This window comes from Amaranthus tricolor, chromosome 15 (genome assembly GCF_026212465.1).
Source record: "Amaranthus tricolor cultivar Red isolate AtriRed21 chromosome 15, ASM2621246v1, whole genome shotgun sequence".
In the NCBI taxonomy this organism is placed as follows: domain Eukaryota; kingdom Viridiplantae; phylum Streptophyta; class Magnoliopsida; order Caryophyllales; family Amaranthaceae; genus Amaranthus; species Amaranthus tricolor.
Genome location: NC_080061.1, coordinates 10,868,279 through 10,895,560, shown reverse-complemented (window position 1 = coordinate 10,895,560; position 27,282 = coordinate 10,868,279). Strand labels below are relative to the sequence as shown.

The following is a 27,282-nucleotide window of genomic DNA, read 5'->3' as shown; positions in this document are numbered from 1 at the left end:
ACACATAACCGTTATCCGAGATTACCCGAACCTAATAATGACCGACCCGAGTCATATCCAACCCGAATCATGCTCGAAATCGAATTCTATCCGGTTAAAACCAACTTAACCCAAACGAATGTTAGATCGAACTGTTGTAAACCTAAACCAATTTTTACATAGAAGTATGATAGACTCATATTCAATCATCTTATTAGTTAATCTAATAAAGTGTTAGATATTTTAATAAATTAAATTTTATAAATACATGATTTCATATGTTTAAAGTTAATAATCAATGGGCAATGTTTATTTAACTACTTTTAATCGAATTAGATGAAAATTGATAGAACATTATAATTTTAATTTCCGGTCAAAAAAGTAAAAGTAACAAAGTAATAATGATTACTAATTGATTTGCATTTTAACTATTTTGCTTTAAGTAAAGAAAATCTTGTCATCAATAAAAAATGACTGATATTGATTCGATTAATAGTAGTTAATAATACGTAGCCGAATTTTGTTAAAAAAAAACCCGAACCCGATCTGTACCCGAAAAACCGAACCTATTAGTAACCGATGACAACTTGAGACCGATTGACACTCGACACGAACTTCAACCGACACCGAACCGATGCTAACCCAATAGCTTGAATAACTGATCTCCAACCGAACTGTGACAAACGGACTCGACCCGAGTGTGGCCCGTTGTAACGCACAGCCGAAAAGTAACCGATCCGAAATACAATCGAATCGAATAACACCCGTCCGAAACCGGCCTGATCACCCGAATGAACACCTCTATTTGTGCCTATTTCCAACCTTTATTTATGTACAGCTAAATAGGCTGAGCTAGATTCCATGCTAGAAGTCAAATTACACGTGCTAGTAGGATATTTTAATCATATTTTTAAAAACACATTACTTTGTCAATACCTTATGAAACACTTTTTCTTCTTTTTTCGCTTTTATAAATCAAATACTTTCCCATTTTCTTTGCTAAACATTTTCTTTCAAAGTCTTGAAATCATTAATCAAATCAATGGATTGGAACCAAATTTATTTTTCCATTGGGCTAGCTAGACTCTCCGGATAACTATTAGACAAAGATCCCTAGTGTGCACACCCTACAAACGGCCAAACCGTAGCAGAAGATCTAAGTCCGAGGTATTGATCAACGCACCCCCAACTATTATGTAGTGTCAAGAATCTCGACGAGGTTCCAATTCCTTGAGACACCACAAAGGTAATCCCAACCGTTTTAAAACATTAAACCATCTACACCTTTTTCGTAACTATTCTATGATTTCAAGGTTCGACAAACAACTTTCTATTTTAGGAAGAACATCTCCCTGTAATCAAACCAATCTCAACTAAAGTAAAATACATTTGTAATCCTTTTTCGTAACTATTAAAGATTTGAGTAAAAAATCTAACCTTTTCAATTGCTAACAAGCTCAATTAATACGATTTGTCAATGAAATTGAAATTTTCAATACAAACATATATGTGCTTAATAACCAACAAAAGACTTAACTAGCTAATGAGCTTTACTTAACTTTAATCTTATGAAACAAATTTTATTCAAACTTAATACAACTAATTCCTATATCCTATTTAGTTAAACCACCAATTGCCCTTTATCTCAAGCATCCACGTTTTCTTAGTTTTTGATTTAATGTTCTTCTAATCTTTCTTATATTTAACATATAATCAATAATATTATATACATACTTGTAAACAAAATGATATTTATAAATAATGTAGGCATAACCTTTATTTAACTTAATCACTTCACATATAATTTGTAATCATATCGAAAAACTTAACTTAAATTTAACTATATGACTAACTTAATAGTTTAAATATAATGTGAACTGATAATCCATTCAATATTCAAACAAAATAAAACCAACTCATAATCTCGAATTAACTAATAACTCTTAATTCCCGCTAGTCACATCAACTCATATTCAAACTTACTAGCTTTGATTACATAATTCTCAACAAAATAAGATCATCTAATAAATCCTCTCATGACCCTATACTAACAAGATCATCTCAGAAGTCCTAATAAAAAAAAGTTAAAAAAACACAACACATTATTAACCCAACAAAAGGATCACTCTTTATTCAACCTACTTTTTAAGTTTCAATTCAAACTCATATTTCCGATCCCAAGTTAAACACCTATTGCAAAAATTACATTAAATTCATATTACAATTTGATACTCGTTTGCTCAACTCTAATACATATTCATGCTTGTAGCATTATGTTCAACTTGAGTACCCTAACCAAGTCAACCTACTGAGCCCATAACCGATTCCTCGATGCCACTCTTATAATCAAACCTATTCTCTCATTCTCCTTTAATACCACTTATCAATACCTAATTCAAATTCATATTCTCATTCTTGAATCATAAAACTACTCAAAATACCCACTTATAATCAAAGTCTTATATATGTTCTAACCAAAATTAACCTTGTCAATTAAAATTTTCATTTTCATTTCCAATTCACTCTCATCCTTCCGATTCAAAATTCGATACTATTAAAATATATTTGATATTCCTTCTTGAAATAACGTAAATAACACATGACTTTTCAATTGGCTAAAAATAGCATGACTTTTATATTTCAATTCTTAGCAATTTCAAAGTTAACACTTAACAACTCATTTTCCTTTTAAAAAATCAATTCAAAATCCAATTATATACTTCAACATACAACAGTTCTTGTCATGAGCTATTGAACTAAATTTTATTCCTTTTTTTTCAAACTTTTCCAATTAAACCCTAAATTGATCAAAATCTCAATTATTTGCTCATTTTGAACCAACAATATCAATCTTTTAACAACGAGAATTCAACAACTAATAACAATTTCTAATGCACACAGTTTAAATTAATCTCAATAAAATTTGATTTGGTGGGGTGCACCTTGAAATTGGAGGAAACATTTATGGAGAGGATGAAAAACATCTTTACAGTCTTTAGACACGGTTGACCAGCAGCAGCCTTGGCGGTGGTGAATGGGCGTCCCAGGTGGTGGCTGTGTGGGCAACTTTCATGGGGAACTTGGTAGTGGTGTTTACTCAAGGAAGAAGATGAGAGAAATTAGGTTTCCGTAATTTACTTAAGGAAGAAGATTAAGATTGAATTCATAAGTCACAGTATGAGAACGTTTGTTTATGTCTTACGTAAGAAACATCAAAAATTATTTATATATTTATTCATTTATTTTTTAATCCTTATCTCATCATCTTCATTATTAATATTGTATACTATTACTAATTACTATATCTACTACTACTACTACTTTCATATGAGGGAGAAAGGATAAACTGAGAATTGACTTTAATACTTAAAAAGTACAACTTTATTTTTATTTTTATTTTATTTTTCTATTCAACTAATACTTAAATTTATTTTTATACTATATTCGGTTTCTTTTTTTTTTTTTTTTTATCTACTTAGCTTTATAGTTATACACTATATGGTTTCCCCAAAATAATTCAAATCAAATAAGCATTTATACAAATTAATAGTTTAAATACTGAGTAAAATCTTTAATAATAACATAATTTCAAACTTTAATTTTGTTAAGAAATTTTGATAATCTCAGCTTAAAACGATAAACAAGAAGCTTAAAATTGCACTTGTTACACGACTTATGCGCAACTCTTTACTTTCTAAAATCGCCCTCCATTCTTCTAATTTAGTATCAGCTAGGGATGGCAACGGGTATTGGACCCAACCCGGATCCGTGGATCCGTATCCGTTTAAATTTCACGGGTCTGGATCCGAATCTAAGAAAAATACCCAGACCCGGACCCGCGGATCTGGAGGACCCTTTTTTTTGTTTTTTTTATGTTAAATATATATTAAAATTTAAACAGGCAGTTACTGTGTTTTTTTTTTCTGAAGTGCGGAGTTTTTAACAGGCAGCGAGATAGTTTTCGAAGTCAGAGTTGCAATGCCGCCTGTGAGTGTTTGTACTATTGGTACTTATTCATGATAGTAATTGATTATTTCAGATCCAAAAGTTGGTGTAGGTCTCATAAATTGATTTCTTTGATTTCCCATGAGCAAATAGATGCCTGCTGTTCATCGTGGTGTTTATGATGGTCTTGATGTTGCAGGTTTTTCTCATTTCATCATTTACTTGTGCTGCTTAATTCTTTGCATTCATTTAATTATTTATTTGATACCACTTCTATTGATTTTAAGTTGATAAGTGTACAAATATTTGGAGAAATAATCAAACTTTGGTAGCATTCTAAAACAAGGAAGTACAATGTGTACTGATATGATGATAAGTTTTGATTGTTCTTTAAGCTTACCCATTATTGTTATCTCCACATGGTAAAACTCATCTTAACTGTTGTGTATTATTTCAGTATACTTCTATTACTAAACCATTTGTCTTAAACTGATATTTTTGATAATTTGCAGTTAATGCATATCATGAAGAAAAAAAAAACAGTCCAAGACCCGTTTTGGACCCGGATCCGGTACTGGATCCGCAGTATCCGCGGATCCGGATCTAGGTCCTGCAAAATTGGACCCGCGGATTTGGATCCGAATCTGGATCCTATTCTTGAAAACGGATCTGGATCCGGGTCCACCTGGACCCGGTCCAGATCCGACCTGTTGCCATCCCTAGTATCAGCCTCTTCACTAGTTTTTGCGACCATTACTATATCGTCAACGAATAACATACATCATGGTACAGTTTTCCAAATATACTTGGAGAGCTCATCCATAATGACTGCAGAAAGGAAAGGGCTTAGTGCTGATCCCTGATGTAAGCCTACTCTGACGTTGCATTATAAGTTAAAAAATTTGTCAGCACAGTTTTTGACCTGCTTTCATTTTGCGCAACATTTAAAAGATCTTTAGAAGCATTGAAAAAGATAGACTACATATTTAGTAGATGAACTTGGAAAGACATAACTGATGGTTGCATATCATATAGATCAAAAGCGAAGATTCTCCTTGCAGCCTCATAAGGAGAAACCCATCAACCTGATTGATATCTTTCAATCTCATCAATAACATCTATTTCACGACTAGTTCTAATATTAAAAGAAATCTTATCATGAGCCTATACTCATATTTGTAAATATACTAAACAACTTTTATTGTAGAGAAGATTTCCACATTCATATGATTGTAAAAAAAAAAAAAAAAAGCAAGAAGATTTAGATTATGAGGAATTACCCAACGGTTATCTAGCTCAACACCTCGGACACGAACAGTTTCACCAGTGTTTCTTCTCCTATACATAGGATACCCATCATCTGAATGTGTAGTGAATTCAGAAAATCGCTTAGGATGATTGTTCTTGCATTTTTGTTTTCCATTATGCAATACCATGCAAGGCCATTGTGGATTAAAAGCCCCACATAGACCACGAATCATATGACGCAATATATAAGACTATCTAAGTATAAATTAGATAATGAAGGAACTTCAGCACTTACAAACTGATAAGATTGTTCTAGTTGTTTGATTTTCCAAGCAGGTTGCAAAATGATGAGGAAATGAGCATGCGGTGGGCCATGCTTTTGAAATTCAATAACATGAATTATTTTACCGAATTTTTTTCCCTTGAGTAGTTTTTTTAAGACCACTGATTTAGCTCGAAAGCTTCTTGAAACTAAATATGGCCCATCTTGAGCATTTTCTCCTTCGGCTAATTCTTCTTTGATCTCAATCCAAATTGGATTACAAATTTTGGTGAGAAAAATATTAGTTTTCCTATATCTATGTACAAGTGCCATAACATTCAAATACCATTTCTTCATATTTGTAGGACCACCAATGAATGAAGGTGGTAAAATGATACGACATCCCACATTTACAGCATTACATTCACCACTATTCATTGTGTCCATAATACCCTGATATAGTTCTGCGCGTAGTTGTGATTGATTATTGCGCATGAAATCCAAACGAGTGTTATTTTGTATCTTCACATATATGTCTACTAAAAAGCCGAGTGGTTCTAAGAAGATAATTAAAAGGTCAAATGTGAAGCCAAGCATAATATCCACGACAATAAGTACGCACAACAGTAAGTATGTATATATATATAATGACACATATTGAGGGGAAAAAATAACAAAGGCACTTACCAAAAGTTTCATCCATCAGCAAATCATCAGCACTATCTACTAACTTTAGAGCAAGAGGCTAAAAAAAATGATCTCTATAAAATCTTCAAACCCACATTCACCTTTTGAAAACAATATTAGATACTGTAAAGGATCATAACATCCATAATAATGATAATTTTTATGTGATTAAAGTTGTGTTCTTGTTCAATAAAATCCTTGTATTTTCTCGACATTAACATGCTGCAATGATTTAAAGAATTTTGCATATGGGTTACTCTCCCTGTATCAGGCATTAGTTTAGGAAACAACCCAAATCAATTTTTCTCTTTCATGTTGAGCATCATAAAAATAAAGTTGTAAGAATTTGGGTTTATTGTCATTTGATCTCAAATCTGGAACAAAATAATGCAACTGTCCATATAGTTTAAAAACATAAATACCTTTCTTTGTAAATGCATCAATTGAGCCCCCAATTAAACTAAAAGAGAACATATTCTAATATAACTTTGAGCACTTTCTGAAATGAACAACAATTTCAAATTCAGAACAAAAGAGATCAATGAACATAGGATGATATTCATTATCAGAACTTTTGACTTCTCCTCCACTACAATAAAACATTAATGATTCATACGCAAATTTCTTTGCACCACATATAGAACAAAATCTAAGAGCTTGTAGTTTCGTCGGTGCATTTGGAAAGTTATGTTCTGCATATCATTAACAATAAAACGTGGTGTATTCATAATTTTGTACCACAATTTATGATCTATGATCGCAAAAAAAACCTCTAATCAAACACTATTCACCACAAATCATTTTATGTGTCATTGAAATAGGAAAATACATGTACTGCTTTTCTTTAACACAAAATAATTATTGAATGTACGTTCTGAACTACAACTACCAACTTCAGTAGAAACCAAACACTTGCTCTTCCTCTTGTAATGTTTGGTACATAAATCTGCATCAAAAAAGCTTTCATTATCACACTATATAAGTTGTCCATTTTCCAAAATCAAATGTGTGCTATTGTAATTTTGGTGGCTACAATTGTATCAAAAGAACCTTCATTATCAATGTACAAAGATTATTCATTTTTCAACATTACTGCTATAAAATTAAATAACTCTAATTTATTCAACATTGAAAAGAACTATAATATATAAGTTATATATTGCTACCTCTATAGTCTTGGTTATGTTGTTGAGAAAGTGTAAGATGAACAATGTGCATCAAAAGAGTTGAAAATAACATCATGAAAAGTGGTATTCTATTTAATCCATTTACTTTTGTAAGTTTTCTTAGATTCACTACAATTATCAACTTTGGTAGAAATCGAACATTCGCTCTTGTAATATTTGCTAGATACACTTTTATTCAAACCACCTCTATTATCACAGTTTATAGATTGTATGTTTGTCAACATTGTTTCTGTGACTTCAATAAATAAAACTTTGTCACGCATTAAATATTATAAAACTCAATATCTAACAATGCAAAACAAATATAATATATCAGTAATATGTCAATAACAGTAAAACGTGCTTCATTTTAATTATACTGTGAATTGTAAGCCAAACATTGTGCACCAAAACATGCAGAATTACCATTATGAAAAATAAAATCATATGTTGCATGCGAATGTTATTAGATTCTGTTCTCACTGAAAATAGGTGTATTCTATATAATCCATTTACTTTGTATGCTTTCTTAGATAAACTACAACCATTAGCTTCAGTAGAAACCATACGTCTGCTCTTGGAAGAAAACCACCTCCATAATCAGAGTGCATAGATTGTACGTATTTCAACGTTGCTTCTATAAAACCAAATAATATCTTTTCATTAAAGAAAACAATAAAACTTAAACATCTTACTCTTGAGCAAAATTGTAATGGTACCTTTACACTTTCTTCTTCTATTACAGAGAAATGCATTTGGATTATATCATGTGTTGATAAGCTTCTTCGTGCCTCTAATCTGCGTATATTTGAGGATTAAAAAGGCGAAAGAAGCGTACTTGTATATATTCAATTCTAGCATCTAGTTTATATTACAAAATCTGATTAAAACAAAGCATAAATCATTTTGTTGAGAAGTACAAGAACATCAATAAGTTCCTTTAAATTAACATTATGTTAACATTTATCATATATAATGATGCACAATTAAATATATGAAAAAGTAGCGTTGTTCATCACAATTGCATTGTCCGTATAAAGTACCTTGGCGTGCACTCACATGCTCATATCTCCAATTAGAAATTTATTTCTTGCAAGTTGCCAATATATAACACTTTGATCCATTAAACAAATCTATGCATTAGCAAATATAGAATTCAAAAGGATAAGTGACAATGTTATAATTGAATAGTTGCATTGTTAGTCTCCAAGATAAAACCATTGAATTCTTATGAGTCTTCGATATACACTCCATCCATGAGATTCTCCTTAAAGTCCTTATCTTGATATTCCATATTTTGCCTAGCCATTTTCTAAAAATCAAAGATTTCATCAAAAGTATTGTTCAATCTCTATTTCTTATCCTTACCCTGTGACATGTTTAGCTACTAATAATCCAAATCTAAAATAAGTGACAGTCTCTTTGTTGAAGTAAAAATTACATAAGCAACCACATACTCCTCCCCCAAAAGTATTGTACGAAAAATAAAGGAAATTCAACATTATATTCAGATTCTTAAATAGTATTTTGAAAGATATAGACATGCCTACATTGTAGCTAATCAACACCTTTCAATATTAAAGGTGATTGATGACACACTTATTAAACTAACCACATAGTACAACATGGACTTCTATTTACCTTAAAATTATTATTACATTGATAATGGATATTATTATAGCTTTCATTATGCAAATCTAATTTTCTTATCCTTACTTAAAACATGTTCAGCTATAAATTGGACTGTCTTTCTTTAATGCAACAACAACACAAGCAATTTGACACCCATCCTCAAAAGTATCATAAATAAGATGAAATAAATCCTACATGGTTGTAAAATCACTAAAAGCATACAACATCCCCAAAAAATAACATATTATGAATTAGACTCTTGTTCTTATCCTTATTATGTATAACTTGTTAACTATTGATGATTGAATTCAAAAATGTATCAGTGTATATTTCTAATCTGTAAAATGAGCAAGGGTGAAACCAGGATTTTTAATTAGGGGGGTCACATTGTCGATATACTAGCAAATTATTACCATATAAAACTAGAAGTATTCAAAACAGACACGATCACCAAAAATTGTAATCGAACCGATTTGACTCGACTTCATAATGATTTACAATTATGTAAAAACAATATGGACGCAAAATTCAATTTCAAATCGATCAAAACACCTAACCTGAAATCAACCCGATGACCCGAATGAACTCCTCTAATTAACACTAGTTAAGCTATGGAAATTTTAAAATCATATATACTGAAATGAACATGAATCATTGCAAACATTATATTCAACAAATGGTTGAAACTTCCCAATAAATTATCCTTTAAAAAAAAACTAAGAGTTTTTGACTCCATATATTTGCCTCATAAGTCTCCCAAAAAAACATTATCAAAATTAAGAAAGAAAAATTAAAAACACATGAAAAAGGATGAATGTGAAAATATGAAAGATAAAAGAGTAATGGCATTATAATATAAATTTATTAGTCTATAAAAAAATAATAGTTTAAATTAAGGTTAGATCCCTTAATCTTAGATTTCAAATGTGTTACTTCAAGTATTAAGCTATAATAATTTGTTATATGTTTACGTTCTTTAAACTATATATCATATTAGCAAGGGGGGCCAAAACTAAAATTACAAAGGAACGCGTTTTCGGCAAGGGGGTCGAGCCTACCCCAGCACCCCATGTGGCTTCGCCTATGAAAATGAAACGATAATAGGAAGCGGTTTCGAACATACGACAGAAACCTACTTTGTCCATTATTTTCTTATGTATATCTTCTTCAACTCAGTAAACAAGATCTTAATGAAACCCCAAAATCATATTTTTTTTCTCCCTTTTATAGTAAACTCGTCAAAACTTTAACTTTCTATTGATATTCTCTGCAAACTTACACTATCAAATCACATAGAAAGCAAAATGAACAATGGTGAATAGTGTTGGTTTAAGCATTTTTTAAATGTAACACATCAATATATCCAAATTTTTAAAATACCATTGCTATAAATTATTATTATAAAATTGGGTTCTTCAAAGAAAAATAAGTAACACCCTATTTCCTCTACCTTAAAAAATTAGTATTCACTAAAAACATTTTTAATCAATAGTTTTCAGGTTTAACCGATAAAAATTAATTTAAATTACTTAAAATCAATTACATATTTACAATCAATTTTAATTAGTTAAAATCAGTTTGAGTCATAAAAATTTCACCTTTTGATTAATATATAAAATTTCTATTTAATATCATTTGTTCATTTAAAGTACCTTTATCATTTTTGGATGCATTTTAAGTAAGTATTATTACACCAAAAATCCTTGTTTTTGCATTATATATTTGCATTAGTGTTAGGTAACAAGAATCGATATGAATAGGTAAAGCAATCAAAAAAATATTAGATAAAAAAATAATACTCGCACATATTTTAATCAAATTCTAAATATCTCTAATTACGTTTGGTTTAAAATTATAATAAGATTATATTAATTATAATTGAAATGACAAAATCCAACTTAATTATGTTTTACACTTGATTTTTATAAATTGAAAATAAAATACAATTTAAGAGTGAAATAGTAAAAAAAGGACATTTGATCATATATGTGAAATTTTGAAATTCAAAAATTTTCTGTAAAAATAAATTCAATTCAAAACAATAAAAATTCAGCTTTGATTAATAATAACAGTTTTTGCATGTAAAACTAACCTTTCTATTTAAAAATATTTTTGGATAATATCTATTTTAAAACATTTGCTAATTGGAATAATGATGTTTTAGTCATTTTCTATCATTCACTAAAATTATGAAAAATTAAAAAAAGAGTCTAAATTTCAAATTGAAAACCTAGTAGTTTTTTTAATTAAAATGAAGTTGAATGTTTAATAAAAATTAACATAGTGATTTAATATATTTTTTCTACTAAAAACATGATATTGTATATAATAGAAATATAAGTATCGCAATGTTGGGTAAGGTTTAATAATTGTTAAAAAAAAAAATAAAAAAAAAAATCTACGTTACGCTTATCAATGAGAGCATTTAAAACTAATTGTAAAATCAAAATGGAAATGGAACCGAGGAGTAACTACAAAGATATTATCAAAGTGAAACAAAACTGAGTCTATAATCCAATGCCTTCAGACCAGTATTTCAGTAATCTTGTCAACAATAAATACAAGCGCCAATATTTCGATCGATTGTTACTCTATTTTAAATATCGTATGACATTTTTATCAATAAATTATTAGATTTCTTTCAAAAAAAAATATAAGCGCCAATAAAATGATAGACTGAAGCTAAATTTCCTTCAGAAGAAATTAGAGTGGGGCAGATCCATAAAATGCAACTTCGGCTGGGCCTGTCATATAGATATGGTTGTCTTCCTCCCTCCATTCAATGTCCAATGGTCCTCCAGGAAGATCAACCGTGCAGTTCTATTATGAACCAAAAAACGGGGGTAAACATTCAGCCACAGGAACCATGTCTAGTAGTATTTGTAACAAGAAACTGATAAAGCTCAAAGAAAGGAATACCCGAAAGCGTAAAAAAGTATTTAAATAAACAGAGTAGATTTTACCCTCTCAGCTCGGCCTTCTAGCACTGCAGCAACCACAACTGCACAAGCTCCGGTTCCACAGGCTAAAGTAGCCCCTGAAAAGCCGAACAAACAAAGTTTCACATGCATGTGGACTGAAGGGTGTTGTACAGATAATTGGATAAAAACACTTCTTTCAAAAATATATCTAGAAAGGTTTCTAAGCATGTAATCCACTCTTAAGAATTAATATCAAACCTGCTCCTCGTTCCCAAACACGCATCTTAAGGTGTGATCGAGAGAAAACTTGAACAAATTCTGCAAGATCAATACAATGGTTTTTTGAATATTCACGATCCTCATTAGCCAAGAGACTTTCAACCAGAATAAACAAAAAAATGAAAACTCACCCGTGTTGGTTCGTGCTGGAAAAACGTCATGGTGCTCAAATTTTGGACCAACATCAGCCAAGTTTATTTGATCAACCACCAAATTCTGTTTGGTCATGGAACATAAAAAGTCAAAAGTATACCCATGAAAACAAGCAAAATCCAACAGGAAAAGCAAACAAAAGCAAATCAACAACTAACATGTGAAATTATTTCCTTTCACACAACCTTCCTCTCACCGTAATTCTCAAATACCAAAAAAGAAAGAATTTTTTCCTTTCAACCTTCTCTTTGCCACAAGGCAGAAGGGGTTATCCCAAATTGGATTGGATAATACCAATTCCTATAAAGATTATGTAGAAAAAGTAGATATCCAAATTTAGTAGAAGGACTGGAAGCCGAAAGAAAGTCTTCAAGTAAATGTCAACTACAAAGGATCTTTGTGTTCACGACAGCGTCAAAGAGAGTAACCATTTGTCTACAAGACAGAAAAATGGTGAACCACAGATCTACAATTCCACAATGACAGACATGATTCCAGACTGAACTTCCAACCAATCATAAAATAACAGTTTCCAACTAATCTCTTCAACAGATTGAATTCTAACTTGCATACAATCACTTTGTGATTTTACATTACAAATAAAGCTATACCTGGTCTCCTTTCCTTCCAAAAGTAACACAATGAGGATTTCCCATGCTCACACAAGTGACAATCCAGGTTTCTCCATCAACCACTAGATCTGATTTAACTACAGCATAATCCTTGTTTGCAGGTAGTTTTGTGGGTACATCAGCTGCTGTAAGTATTGGTTCACCCATATCAACTTTAACCTGAAATACACCAAGCAAAGACAGAATAAATAAAAAGCTGACATGTTTAAAAAAGAGACATTTTTGCGCAAATTATGAGCATTCATAATTGTCAAATTCCAGGACACCAGAGTAAACCTAGCCTATAATTTTAGGGTATAAATTTTTGCATATCTACAAAATGGGCAATAGATTCTTGTGATAGTTCTAACTATCAGATTTATTGATACTGGCATATTAAAACAACTTTATAAATTAAGTTGCATTATTACAAATAGGTTTAGTGAAAGTACTATACATTAACATTTACGAACCATTTCATCTCATTGTATCCATAAATGTAAAAATTTTACTAATCATTATGTATGATGTAACAACCATATCTACTAGTAGAACCTCAAAGATGCGATTGTATTACTAATAGGGTTCTATAGATATGTATTTCCCTCTTCTCTTAATTAGATGTTAGAGATAGTTAGTTTATAGATATTTAGTAAGAGAACAAGACAAAAAAAAGTGAATAAAAGAAATATATGGATGGGAATAAGGGATGAGGAAAGATAATCAATTTGTGGATGAGATTAAAGAGAGAATGTGGGACCACAGCCAAAAAAGAAAATGTAGAGAAGTTCTAGGACCGATGCAGATAGAAAGTGTTATAGATACATAGAGGCGAAAGGAGAAAGATTTAAATGAAAGTGTGTCAATTTCAAAGGGAACAAGGGATTAAAAAATATTAAGAACCTACTATATTAATATACATGAGTAGAAATTCTGATTGTTTCATTGTATAGCTTAAACATTCAATTAACCTAACGTCATTAAGTGGTTTAAATCTTACCTTTCTAAAAACAAGGTTATTTCCGATTAACCCTTGATTAATATAAATAAAAAGTGCACATGATTTAATGGACCATTTATAATTTTATTGCTTCATCAAGGATGGACAAATATGAATTATAAATTGCAACCACTACATATTAAGTTGCAGTGGGAAACAAGGTAAAAAAACATTGACATGGATAACAATTAAGGAGGTGGAAGCAATGGAATGTACCTGTCCATCATCTTGAATTTCAGGGACAATTAAACCAGCACCAGTATGGACAGTAAAACTGAAACAGAGCATAGGAAAAGACAAGACAGTCAGTAAAGTAAAACAAAGATGAAACTAGTGTTTAATAGACAATACCTAAAATTTAGCAACCATAAGAACAAATGCAATAATAATATTATGAATAAAATGATCATCTGACGTTTATTCTAAAAAATCATGGAGCAATACATATGCATTAATCTTCTATTGAACTAGGAGGGAACCCTGCTCGTTCTTCTCCCCAAAACCACCACTATCAGTAACTTCAAAGCCTTAATCTCAAAATTCTGGGTATGGAGCAGTATTAACAAACATGCCCATTCTCGATAGAGCCAATGATTTATAATTTTTTGATTACAATGGACTACATTGAAAAGGTATAGAAATTTGTGATTACTATTTATGTCAAGTTGTATATGATGTTTGTAAACCTCTTTGTTATTAGATGGGTAAGGTTAATGAAGATGCATTCACACTAATGTGGGAGTAAATGAGAAAACAACGGAAGTTTTTATAATTAATTCAAATGCAAGGTCCATCAATCTCAATGAGTAAAAGATATTTTAAAGCTTGAGTTGAATTTGTACTAGATAGTCACGAAGGAAGAGAGCAACATCACAACTATTTAGATTAGCAGAATACTGAAATCAACATTCAGAACTCTACCAATCTTCATATGCATGAAATTTTTGGTACCAACAATGAATAATTTATTGTATCAGACGTCAAATAACTAATCCACAAATTTCTACATGGCCAGGAAGCATGATATGGATACCACTAATTTGTTACATGGAGCTTTAAGGGAAAATTGTGTCATAAAAGTAGCATATACCTATGCCTTCCTTGTAAGTTCTCAAGCTCAGCAATGAATCTAGCAAAGCATCTCACTCCATTACCACACATCTAGAAAAAGTAAAAAGAAATAAATTAAATTCAATAATATATGAGACTAACAACTTGAGCAACTTTTTTAAAATTCTTTTGGATGAAACCTACCCTCGATGCTTGGAACAACTAAAATGAAGAAAGTTTATCTCATATAAAAAGTTTTACACATATTTCATTCAAGAAATGAAACAATTTGACTGATGTTCAACATTATCATTGTAAATTTAAACTTGTGGATTGAAAAAACAAACATAGACCAAAAAGAAACAACCCTTGCTCTCAAACATCAACACAACACTCAAATTTCATGCTAATCACACTTTTATGAGAACAAAATTTTTCATAGAAAGAAACCCACCTCTGGCTCGCTTCCATCAGAATTAAAAATTCTCATAGTATAATCAGTACCATTAGTTCCAGGCATTGCAAAGATCACCCCATCAGCACCCACACCAAAATTCCGATCACATAGCTTCACTGCTTGCTCAGGAGTTACTTTGGGCTCTATTGAGTCCCTATTGTCAACCTAATCCACACAAACTACATAATTAGATGGAAATTAAGCAAACTTCTTAACAGAAGAAATGGAAAAAGGATAATTCAATTCACTCAGTAAGACAATCTCCAAGCAAGAGAAAGGGGGCATTGCCTACCAAAATAAAGTCATTTCCGAGTCCATGGTACTTGACAAAATGAAGAAATCCGTTCTCCTTCTGATCAAGGAAGGAGGAGAGTGAAGCTTTCTCCTGAATTTTTGGGGCCAATGAAACAGCCATGATCCGGAAAGTCGAACTTCCTTTAATCGATTTGTTCAAGGCTAAATTGTTTCTTAAAAACAAACGATTCTGGGATTGAACCAAAGTGGGCAGATAACTTCGAGAACTCGGGAACAATGAGGAGGATGAAGACGATACTGAAATGGAGCTTGTGGTGTTGGCGGCCATTTATTAGTATGCTGCCATAGTAATTGGTTTCAAAGATGGTTTTTATTTCTTTTTCAACATGAGCAATAAAGCAAATTAACCAAGATATCGAATAATTAAAAAATTAACCAAGTACAGAGATCACGCAGCAAATTCAGAGAAGTACATTTCATGCACTGCAATTGAAATTATCAATTGAACATTTAGCTCCATAGACAGTAGATATTGAATAATATGCTGCCATTCATTACTTATACTCGTTGAGAACACAATTGAACATTAAGCACTATAGACAGTAGATTAACAAGGATATTAAATAATCCAATTATCAAATTATCAAATTTTTTAATAGAGATATAGCATAAAACATACTAGTAAAGTGTGGATTCAAATAAAAGCTTTTTTTATAAACAGTAACTATTTCATGCACTGCAATCAAAGCCAAGTCTATAATTTGAGCTGAAAATGAAATCTTTAAAAAAACTAATGCGAGCTACAGCATGACAATTGAGCTAAAAACGGCAATGTCCTACAATCAATCTGTATTACATAAACCCTGGAATTTCTTCAGATTGAAGAAAAATACTAACCTCACCAAGCTAGGAATTCCAACAATTTCACGCAATTTGTAGTTGCTTTTTTCGTCTTACCCTTTGTCGATTTCGCGACTTATAACGCAAAATTGGGTCAGATACATCAGTGGATAAATCAAAAGAAATAGAAACAAATTCAATCAAAAGAGAAATTAATAAAACAAGTAGACAAAAATATACCTAATTGAAACGTTGAGGGATTGTACTATGGCTGTACCACAGGGAAGCAGGGGACAAATCAGTAGAATGATGACCTAATAAGGAGAGGCTGCACAGGTTGGGAGAAGTTTTGAGGTGCCCGATGAGGCCATGACCGGGTTCGATGGAGACAAGGAGGCAGTTCTATTTTGGTATTTAGGAATGAAGGTTTGGATGTGGGCTGCGTAGGAGTATGTACATTTGTTAGGGTTTAAATTTCAAAACAGCAACAATTGGGTCAGATACATCAGTGGATAAATCAAAAGAAATAGAAACAAATTCAATCAAAAGAGAAATTAATAAAACAAGTAGACAAAAATATACCTAATTGAAACGTTGAGGGATTGTACTATGGCTGTACCACAGGGAAGCAGGGGACAAATCAGTAGAATGATGACCTAATAAGGAGAGGCTGCACAGGTTGGGAGAAGTTTTGAGGTGCCCGATGAGGCCATGACCGGGTTCGATGGAGACAAGGAGGCAGTTCTATTTTGGTATTTAGGAATGAAGGTTTGGATGTGGGCTGCGTAGGAGTATGTACATTTGTTAGGGTTTAAATTTCAAAACAGCAACAATTAAAAAAATGTAAAGGGTAAATTGGGGATTCGAATATGGGATGCTTGGGTTATCATCAAGAACACTTTACCAACTATCTAATTAGAAATATGTGCAAAAAGTAAAGTGGACAAACAAAAAAGAACATAGAGTAACTTTTTCTCTTGTTTTATCTAATAGTTGAAAAAAATTAAGTGTTGTCTAGTGCCTACCCGGATACCCCTTGATTTCGCCCCTGGCCTTACTAGAGTTACCACTCACCCGCCCCTTGAAGAATCACGACAATCACCAAAGTACCAATCATGCATGAACCTTGCATCCCCATCTTCGTTTCCTCATACCTTGAATAAAACCCCATTCCAAGACACAAGCACCACACATAATCAAATTCATCCTCAAGTTTTGACCCATGCACCACCACTAAAAGTCAATTTTTTAGGTGTACAGGATAATTATCTATTGGATCATAAGGCATAGTATCAATAGCTTCGTAATCAATAATCCAGTTTTCTTCCTTTTTCCATGGTGAAGTTGGCCAATTTTTGTTATAAGATTTGGATTCCAATTTAGCTTTATTTATAGAGGAATGTTTTAGCCCAAAAAACTAGCCATAAATCCGAATGATTTGAGTTGCTACGCATCTCCCATGTTTCAACTTTTTAGGATAAGGAATAGAGGATTTTAGGTTCAGATTTTGTTTGTACCTTTAAATACTTCTTTTTGTGACTTTTTCCATCACACCTTATCTCAAGAACTACTCATGCTCTCCTTCTCCTATTTTCCTTTTCACCCACATTTTCCTCATATTTTTCAAATCAAGATTTTACCTCATTAGTGGTTCCTTCAATTTTTCCGGTAATACTTAAGGTTGTCAGTATCGGGATTCTACGTAGGTTCGAAAACAACTGGTGGGATCGGATCGTAGGATCGTACGATCCTACAGATTTGCAGATAATACAAGTTGTATTATGACTATATTTATTGTTTGATCATTTTCAATATAAAAAGCATTAAAAACACATACATTGTCTTAACGTTTACATATTGCTTGTTTGCTGTTGTTTTGGTTCATTTTTCTTAATGAAATGACAAAATATATATAAGATATACACTACTCACAATATATTTAGAACACATACACACTAAAGCAACTATTGTGTCGTGGTTACATAGTTTGATTTAATTCATCAAAAATAAGCAAAACATGATTTACTCGGTTTCAAAGAGTAACAATAAGTACCATTCAAAAAAAAAAAAACAAAATTCATGAAATTCAAGTGAATCACGAACAACATTCTAATAATCTTAGTCTCTATTACTCTACGTCTCAAGTTAGTAGCTTTGGGTGGTCCCAAATTAATTGCAACATTTCCTTCCCTTATAATTTCAACTTATTAATTACATATTCCTAAAATTCAAAAAATAACTTAAAACACTATGTAGGAATTAATTAAGAACGGGGAGAGTGAAAGCATAACAAAGAAAAGGACACAGAACAACAAAGCCTTCAATCTGAACAACATCAAGAGGAAGTGAGGATTTTTCAGTCTTTGAAGAAGCTTAAAGAAAAGATCGAACTGATGCTGCCTCAGAAAAAACACTAGTAATTAACTCTTATTAAGAAATTGTATTATCCAAAATAATATTTTAAAATCATGGATACAATAAACCTTACGATTCTCCATATTTATGGTGAGGGAAGTTTTAAAGGAAGAGCGAGAATGAGATGAACTGAATGAAGTGAAGAACTTGCAGTGGGAAGGAGGCTGAAAGAACAACTGCGTTGTAGCAGCCAATAAAGAAATGGCGATTAGGGTTAAGTGAGTAAAGGGGCATGTGAGTTTTGAGGGGAAAGAAGGAAGGAGGCTGAGTGACTATTAGGGGTTTTTGAGGGTTTTTGTGGGCTAAATAAGGTTTAGGCCCAAATGAACACGCATCACAAGCTTTGCCTTAGGATCGTTAGAGAATCGCGATTCTACACAATCCTGACCGATTCTACCGATCCTACTAACGATCCCACCTGATTTCGATCCTACTAACGGTCCCACCTGATTCTGATTCTACTAACGATCCTAGTCGTAGGGTCCGATCTGGGTCGTAGAATCGTACGATTCTACGATCCAGATCACGATTTTAACAACCATGGGTAATACTCCCTTTAAAGTTGATAGTAAAAGAAATATTTTTGTTTGGAGCTACCTTACTACTTTCCTGATCTTTCTTAAAGATTTAGATGTCTCCATTGATGGTGGATGAACTTTTTTCGTGCTCTTTTCTATTTTTAACATTTGAAACAATCTTCTTTTCCCCATCAATGATGACAATGAATAATTCATCCACATACCCTTTTCCTAAGAGATTTAATAAATGAAAATTAAAGAGTAGTTTGACCGAATATGAATTTCCGTCGGATTTCATGGTGGTGGTTATAATCGATACTTTTCCGAGGACAAGAAACTAACTTGCTCTTGATACCAAGAAAGAAAGAATAAGCAAATAACTTTTTAGTTTTAAATTTAATATGTACAACCTTCTAAATATTAGTTTTATAATATAAGAGTCTTAACTAACATGAGTTTGTTTCTAAATTATTTCTACTAAATAATTTTGAAGACAAGTGCGGATCCAAAATAAAAAAAAAAAAAAAAAAAAAAAAAAAAGTGATGTCAAACTAATTAATCGCGATTGAACTGTAAATACATTCATTAATCGCGATTAAACTATCAAACTAATTTACATAATAAACTTTAATTAATTTAACTATAATACAACCTTTGAACCATCAAACTAATAGATCACAAATTCACAATTTGAACTGTAATTGACTATATTCTATCATCTATTTTGAATTACATCTATGAGCTATATTCTATGATCATCAACATAACACAAAAGTCAAAAGCCTTGGTGGTTGGATGTCCCTCGTTCACTCCTCCTCTACTACTGTCTGCTAAGTGTTAATAATGCTTGCTCTTGTCTACTGTACTCTTGCTACCACTTTCAGACCTTCAATTCCTTTTTTATGGCCTCTATCTTTTAATCATCCCTTCTCTTCTAAGTTCTAAGGCCATGCTATGTTACCATATAACACCTCTCATTTTTTCTTTCTTCATCTCTAATAATAATCCAACAACCAAAATTTACTTCCCCGAATTAGCCGACACCCACTTAGCTATGATTAATTAATATGATTGCACATTATTAAACCACTGTTTAATCTTTTCTGGGTTTTTCTCATCATAAAACCAAAACTTTGTAAGAAAAACCCAAATCTTTCTAGATTTTAATCTCCTCAAGTTTCAATCATTGTAGAATTAAATCACTAATCCACTATTTGAAAATGTATAGCTAAAAACCCTAAATCAATTATCTAAACTCTAATTGTAAGAAATTAGAAATTCAAACAAATTACCTAAACCAATTGTAGAATTAAATTACTAATCAACTAAAACTCTAATAAATTCCAAGAAATTAATTATGAAACCCTAAATTCAGAAATTTAACACCAATTAAACCAAAACCCTAAATTGGTTACAAATATGGTTTGAGGTATTGTATAATCATCAATCATTAATGAACAAACAATGTTTAACAATTAAAACTCAAAGAAATTAAAAAGATATAACAATTGAAATTAAAACTCTTAGGGAAAAAAAGAAAAAGAAAAAAGGTATATACTTTGGTGGCTGTCGGCCGGCGTCTGCGGCAGTGCAGAAAGAGCTACTGGGCGGTGGCTTCCGGCTGGAGGCTGTGCGGTGTCCGGAAGAGCTGGAGGCTGGCGGCACAGTGGATGAAGGTTTTAAATCAGAGAAATGGAGAGGAGAATTGTGAGAAGTATGCGTGTCACTGCATTGTAATATTGGGTGTTGAAAAAAAAAGTTTCAAAATGTTGTTGTTGAGACTTGAACTCAGATGACTGCTGTCAATAATTAAAAACTTGAGACATCTAACTTATAAATATGTTAATGAATATAAGTTTGTACATAAGTCTTAGTTATAAATAATAATTTTAAAATATATTTAAAATTTTGACAACCTTTAAATATTCTTATCAAATTTGGTTGTAGGAAAGATTGTAATTTTGTACTTCCTTCTTTTTGTTGATTAAGTGCTCTAATTATAATGTGCTTCAATTAGTATTGACAATGAGTAATTTACCTTTTTAAAGTTTTGCATCTCATACTATTGTTGGATTAGGGACCTTTGTAATGCTCCATAAAGTCAAAGATTTGTAGTTCATTGAATTTGGACTAATGGATTTGTAAATGACTTACAAATCAAGTGAATATGAAGACAAAAATATTCTTCGTTACTTAAAAGGTAATGTTGCTTTCATCTGATTTTCCGAATTGGAAGCCACTTTATAATATTGGGGTAATTAAATGTCAATGTTGAAGCTCAGTTCCATTCCGCTACTCACTAATTATATCATTTTGTTGAAGCAAAGTCATCTATAATATGTATTTCTTCTTCATTCTTCATGTATGACCATGTTTATGACATTAGGGTAATTCTTGCAATGAAGAGTAAATCAAAAACAACTTTGTTAATAAAAATGGTATAGATGCGTACAGTTAATCCACTGAATCATGTCTAGTTAAAAACCATAAACGACATCAAAATAATAAAATATTATTGTTTGATACAAGTACAATTAATCGAACCCAATGTAATATTTGAGAAATAAATAATTAAGATGAGTGTATTTAAGAGAATTGCTAGTATGAGAATGATCTTAAATATACATAATATAAATATATTCTAAACTTTTTTTTTTTTTCTCTTTTCCTTTCGTTTAATTGGATTAAAAATACCCAAACCCTTCTTTCTCTTTCATTCGCATAACCCAAATCACAACCCTTCCTCTGATTTTTTCGCAAGCAACCATGAGTCTTCAACCATGGATTATTCCTCTTCTTCCTTGCGTCAAAACCGAACAGCACTACCCACCTTCTTCCTCCAGAAATTTCGAAATCTAGGGCATAAACCCTTTCCTTTTTTTCGCACAATAGGGCAAAGCAAGCATTAGTCATCTTCTACATTTGGTTTTCGCAAGAGACACCGCAAATCTTGCTTGCCTTCGTTCCATTGAACAAATCAATGGGTTTCCCTTTCGATTCTTTGTGTCAAATTAAGGTTCCAATCCTTTTAATTTTTTTTATGTGTTATTGTTTTGATTCCTTCTCCTTATTCATTCTGATTTTTCCTTTCAAGAATCAAGCCATGCTCGTCACAAACCCGATCTTTCTGAGAAACAAGATGGTGGTGGTCATTCTTCTTTCCTCTGACTAATTCTTGAAGCAAACAATAGCAAGCTCCTTGTTCTTGGTCTCTAGAACCGTAAATCAAGGGTACAATATATAACTTAATTATTATGCCCTTAATATTTATTCTTTGAAATTGCAGTAAGATCTCTTACTTTTGTACTACATCAATATTTTGTTGCTAATCATCAAGTATCAACACTAACGTAAGATTATTAGTGGATTTCATGATTTAGTAGATAAATAAATAGACTTGTGGTCATTAAAGTAGATAGAACTTTAGATGTTTGATATTAAATTAGTGGATATTGAGAATTAAGGATTTTGGAAAAAAGTTTGTTATGGGTAAAATTATTGAATAATTGATATTCTTGAAGGGATTATTTGATTCTTTGAGGATTTTCAGTGTTGAGTTTGAATGTATATATTGATGTTTAATTGGAAATACTTGTCAAATTAGGGGAATTATGAGTCTTTATGAGTATGGTCAATTACGGGCTTCGATGACTACTTTTGTGCTTGATAAAATGTATAAATGGAAGCTTTTGGATGTGGTGAGCATGAGAGGTTGAACAATCTAGATTTGGTCATGAACTTTATTTTATAATGGTGAATTAAAGATCAAAGTTTTACTATTGATGATTAGAAATGCTAAAATAAGAGTTTTGGTTAAGCTTGAGTTTAGGAGGAGATGTAATAAGTTTTGTGTTAGTAAAGTTGTACCGAACGCTCTTGAGTGATGTTATGATCTTGTTATTCTTCGGGAAACGATTTCTCTGCGCGCTCTTTCTAGTTGATAGCTGCGAATCGATCATGGCTCTTTGAAGTGTTTTGTTAGTGAGTAGTAACAGTCCCAAAAAGAGGTCTGGCCAGATTACATTCTTGTAAATAAACTTTTTTTGAAATTGAAAATTGTTGAGACAAATGTTGTTGTGACTGCTTATGTTGATATTATGATATGGTCAATGGATCGGGCTTACGAGCTGGTCATTGATGGAGTTGAGGAACATTGTTCCCTACTCCCTGTTTTTGAGGCGAGTTGTCATTCAAATATTGACTAGCTTCACCCGAGAGCTACATAGCCTTAGAGCTATGGGGCACCTCTCAAACTAGACTCCTTGTGCGCACATAGATCTAGGAAACTGATGTTGCTATTAAACTTTTTTTTTTTAATTACGGTGTTTTGTTGTTTTGGATTGTTACTTCTCATTCAGTTTAATCTGACCCTCTGTTGTTTCCATTTTTTAGTTTGATCACAGATCGAAACCGGTCGGGAACGATGGGTTAGTGGTGTTGAATAGCGTTCCAAGGATGCATATTGAGCTGAGCACATGAAAATCTGTAGTTTTGTATTATGTTTTTGGATAAATGCTTATTAGTCTTGGTTGTGTTGGTTATACTCAATTCGAAGTGAATTGTATGATTACTTGTGTTTTAGTTAGATGTTTGGTTTGAGAATTAGTTGAGTTAGTTACGTTAAAGAGATGGTGACCCTTTTGCTCAAGTTTTGAAAGTGTGATTTAAGTTTCTTGGGAAATGAACCCCGTGATGACCCTGTTTGCTCAGTCAACGGTGGGTCAGGTTGTTACACCCAAACCTAATATACACTCATAATAATCGAAAAGAAGTGAAGATCACATATCAAAATACATACTATCGGCTTGTTTGGTTAGTGGTACTAAATGGAGGTAATGAGAATGATTTATAGTGTAAAATTTTATCAAAAACTCCATTTCATTTACATGGTAATGAAACTTTGATCACAAAAAAGGTTTTTTGTTCACAAATTTCTATTACCACCTAATAGTCTAATACAACATGTTCTAATGGTAATGTATTGGAATGAATTTTATGAAGAAAATGAGATGATTGAAGCTTGACAAGCATGGCCATCAAGGTAGCCAAGAGATTTCTCAACCAAAATTACACTAATTTTCGCTCCCATTACCACCGTTTATTACCACTTATCAAACAGGCCGTAAATATTTTACTATACATTGGTTGCAAAACTACCATAATAAGGAACTCCAGTCTGTGTAATCCAAGCATCTCTATCAATCAACTTAGAAGCAGTAAAAAGGTTTAGCTTCATTAGCCCAAGTCACAGCTTTAAAACTACTCCAAAGAACCCTTGATTGTGTATAAGATCCAGGCCCCCGGTTCCTAAACTCTCGATAACTCAATTAATTAATCGGATCCTTAGCCCAACTAAACCATCCAAGAAGGTTAATAATACTATCCAAATATGACTCCATAACCATCACCCTTGAATAACTAAACCAAGACCAATCAAGAAATCCTCGAATCGAAGTCTTAAGTGAAGAAGTTAGGCTCGGATCCATTGTTATTGTAACACCCCGTAATTTATCGGGTTTAAAAAGATAATATAATAAAATAAAATAAATATGTATTATTAAATTATATTATTTTACATATATAATTACAAGAAATAAAGTAAGTTAAAATTTAACGGTAAAACGTTTTATCGCGTACGATGTTATCGCATGACGTTTCTTTTCTGTTTTAACAATAATATAATAATTAGTTAATTAATTAATTAAATTTTAAAAAAATAAAAGTTAGGGAATTTGAGGGGGTGGCCAGTTGGTGGAAGCATGGCAGGAGTCTTGTAACTCCTCTCATAATTGTGTATTATGGCTAATTAAGATCATTGCTTTTAAGTGCCTATTAATCCTTAAACTCTTTTGGTTTTCCTCACCATTTCAAAACTTCAAGTAAACAAAAATATTCAGAAATTTTTCTCCCTTTTGCTCCTTGATTTCGGCACATTCAAAAGAAAAAAAAAAATTCTTGTTGTTCAATTCAATCTTTTGATCAAAGGGTAAGTTTAATTGAATTGTTAATTATAGATTTTATATACAAAGATTTCTAAAATGAATTATATTTTATGTATGATGATATCCTATGACTTATAAGAGGATTGAATACTTGTCTTTTATATATGAAAATTTTCTCTAATAATCCTTTAATAAACTTTAATTTGTTAAAAGGATTAAGAAAATAACTTATTGAACAATATTCTTTAACAAAATTTAAATTTGTTATAAGAACTAAGAATTTAAAGTATATTGATATTTAAATAATTTTCTTATGGTTTACTTTTCTCTAACAAAATTTCTATTTGTTAGATGAAATTTAAATGGTATGGATCAAGTAATGTAGTCATCCAAGAATTTATAAATCCTTTAGCAAAATTTATTTTGTTTGAAGGATTGTGTTTATATATATATGTCTTGTTTTAAAAGGGGGTGATTTGATTTTATGATTCTCTACAAAATTTTAATTTGTTAAGAGAATTAAGTATTTAATTTAATTGTTATAATTTATGAAATTTTAAGTTCTTGAAGGATTTTGTTGATGGGCATGTTTCTTTTTATTTGATGATTTTATATGTGTTGATGATGGGGTTTGAGTATTAAACCTGTGTGGAAATATCAAGTGGTTGGGTGAGAAAAAATAGTCTTGTTTGTTTTATGTTACTAATTGTGAATGTGACCTTGTTAGAATTATTTTGGTCATGAGATTTAAAAGGTTAGTCATTTGAATAATGAATATATGTATAATAATAATAATAATAATAATAAAACTTTCGGCAGCAGCAGCAGTCCTGTCTCGGAAATAGTGCTGATCCGGGAACGTTAGTCGTGTCCCGTTGTTTTATATACCTATGCGTTAAAAAACTCGTTAAACGCTTAAAATAATTAAAAATAGTAATTGGATGTTAGAAATTATGAAATTTGGTACCCAAGATAATTGACGCGTTCCGAACGCAACGGCGAAGTCAGATTTTTCATTTGAATTTTCTAAACTGTCCAAATCGATCATTTAAGTTTCCGGTTTAAGTTTACAGTTTGGAACTATCAGGAATTTGATGAAAACATTTAAAATTATCAAATTCTAGTGATGTCTTAGTAGTATGGAGTGGATTAAATGTGTAAACACGTTCTAATACGTGATTGTTTGGTGTGTGTGTGTGTTATTTAGGACCTCGATTCATAAGAGGGAAAAATTTCTATCGTGGTTAAATATCGTTTGGTTGCAGCGCTTAAAGTTACACGCTTAGACCATACTGTTTATGTGGTTGTGCAAGTAGTGTTGTTTCATTTCTAATCGAGGTTTTGTAAATCACATAAGGATTAGACACCTCAAATAATTTGAAAGAAATTAATTTGAAATTGAGAATTTATGTATTGTCACCCAAAGGGGTTGACGTTTGGTTATATTATGTTACCCAAAGGGGTTAACGTATTGTTTGGATTATTACAATATTGTTCCCATGGCAGTTTTGGATCATTACGGTCACCATGGGGGTATGCATACTTTAGCCTTTGACGACCCGTACAGGACGGGCAACGTCTTAGGTCGGTGGTTGCCTTGGGATTAGCTCTCCCAAGTGTATTCCTCCAAAAGGATTGGATTTATACTTGAACAACCCGAACAGGACGGGCAACGTTACAAGTTGGAATTATCTAATAATGAATAATTTATACTTGAACGACCCGAACAGGACGGGCAACGTTACAAGTTGGGATTAACTAATAATGATTGTATTAGAGCCTATGCATGCTAGGATAAACATATTGCTTGTATTCAACCTGATTGATATTTGTATGAAGTCTCTGACGTGTATTGGTTTGTTTCTTTGGAACCTACTCTGTGTTGTCATACGACGACTAGTAGGTTGATTGCAGGTGGGGTC

At 31.8% G+C, this 27,282-nt stretch overlaps 1 protein-coding gene and 1 long non-coding RNA gene across 5 annotated transcripts; one reads left to right on the top strand and one right to left on the bottom strand.

Annotated features, from left to right (window-relative positions):
• Positions 1-11,387: 11,387 nt before the first annotated feature.
• LOC130801326 (diaminopimelate epimerase, chloroplastic) lies at positions 11,388-21,269 on the bottom strand. Of its 4 annotated transcripts, XM_057665153.1 has the most exons (13): positions 20,977-21,225; positions 17,068-17,266; positions 16,726-16,924; positions 16,543-16,620; positions 15,683-15,984; positions 15,388-15,555; positions 14,974-15,044; positions 14,100-14,157; positions 12,884-13,063; positions 12,251-12,335; positions 12,099-12,158; positions 11,883-11,956; positions 11,388-11,739 (listed from the first exon to the last, which is right to left on the bottom strand). In XM_057665153.1, the coding sequence occupies exons 5-13, from the start codon at positions 15,971-15,973 to the stop codon at positions 11,623-11,625; spliced, it is 1,104 nt and encodes a 367-aa protein (XP_057521136.1). In that variant the 5' UTR covers positions 15,974-15,984; positions 16,543-16,620; positions 16,726-16,924; positions 17,068-17,266; positions 20,977-21,225; the 3' UTR covers positions 11,388-11,622. The 4 variants fall into 4 exon arrangements, with proteins under 4 accessions (XP_057521136.1, XP_057521138.1, XP_057521137.1 ...); XM_057665155.1 differs by lacking the exons at positions 16,726-16,924; positions 17,068-17,266; XM_057665154.1 differs by lacking the exons at positions 17,068-17,266; positions 20,977-21,225 and having other exon boundaries at positions 16,726-16,939.
• An 803-nt stretch (positions 21,270-22,072) lies between these two features.
• Positions 22,073-24,884, top strand: LOC130801692 (uncharacterized). Its single transcript, XR_009039659.1, has 3 exons — positions 22,073-22,434; positions 22,513-22,649; positions 23,811-24,884. It is a non-coding gene; the product is annotated as an uncharacterized LOC130801692 (long non-coding RNA).
• The last annotated feature ends 2,398 nt before the right edge of the window (positions 24,885-27,282 follow it).

Coding starts and splice junctions, on each gene's coding strand:
- LOC130801326 (XM_057665152.1), bottom strand. CDS start 15,973: ATGGCCGCCAACACCACAAGCTCCATTTCAGTATCGTCTTCATCCTCC. Junction 13,064..14,099: donor AAATTCAAGATGATGGACAG/GTACATTCCATT, acceptor GGTGTATTTCAG/GTTAAAGTTGATATGGGTGA. Junction 11,957..12,098: donor TGTTTGGGAACGAGGAGCAG/GTTTGATATTAA, acceptor TCGGCTTTTCAG/GGGCTACTTTAGCCTGTGGA.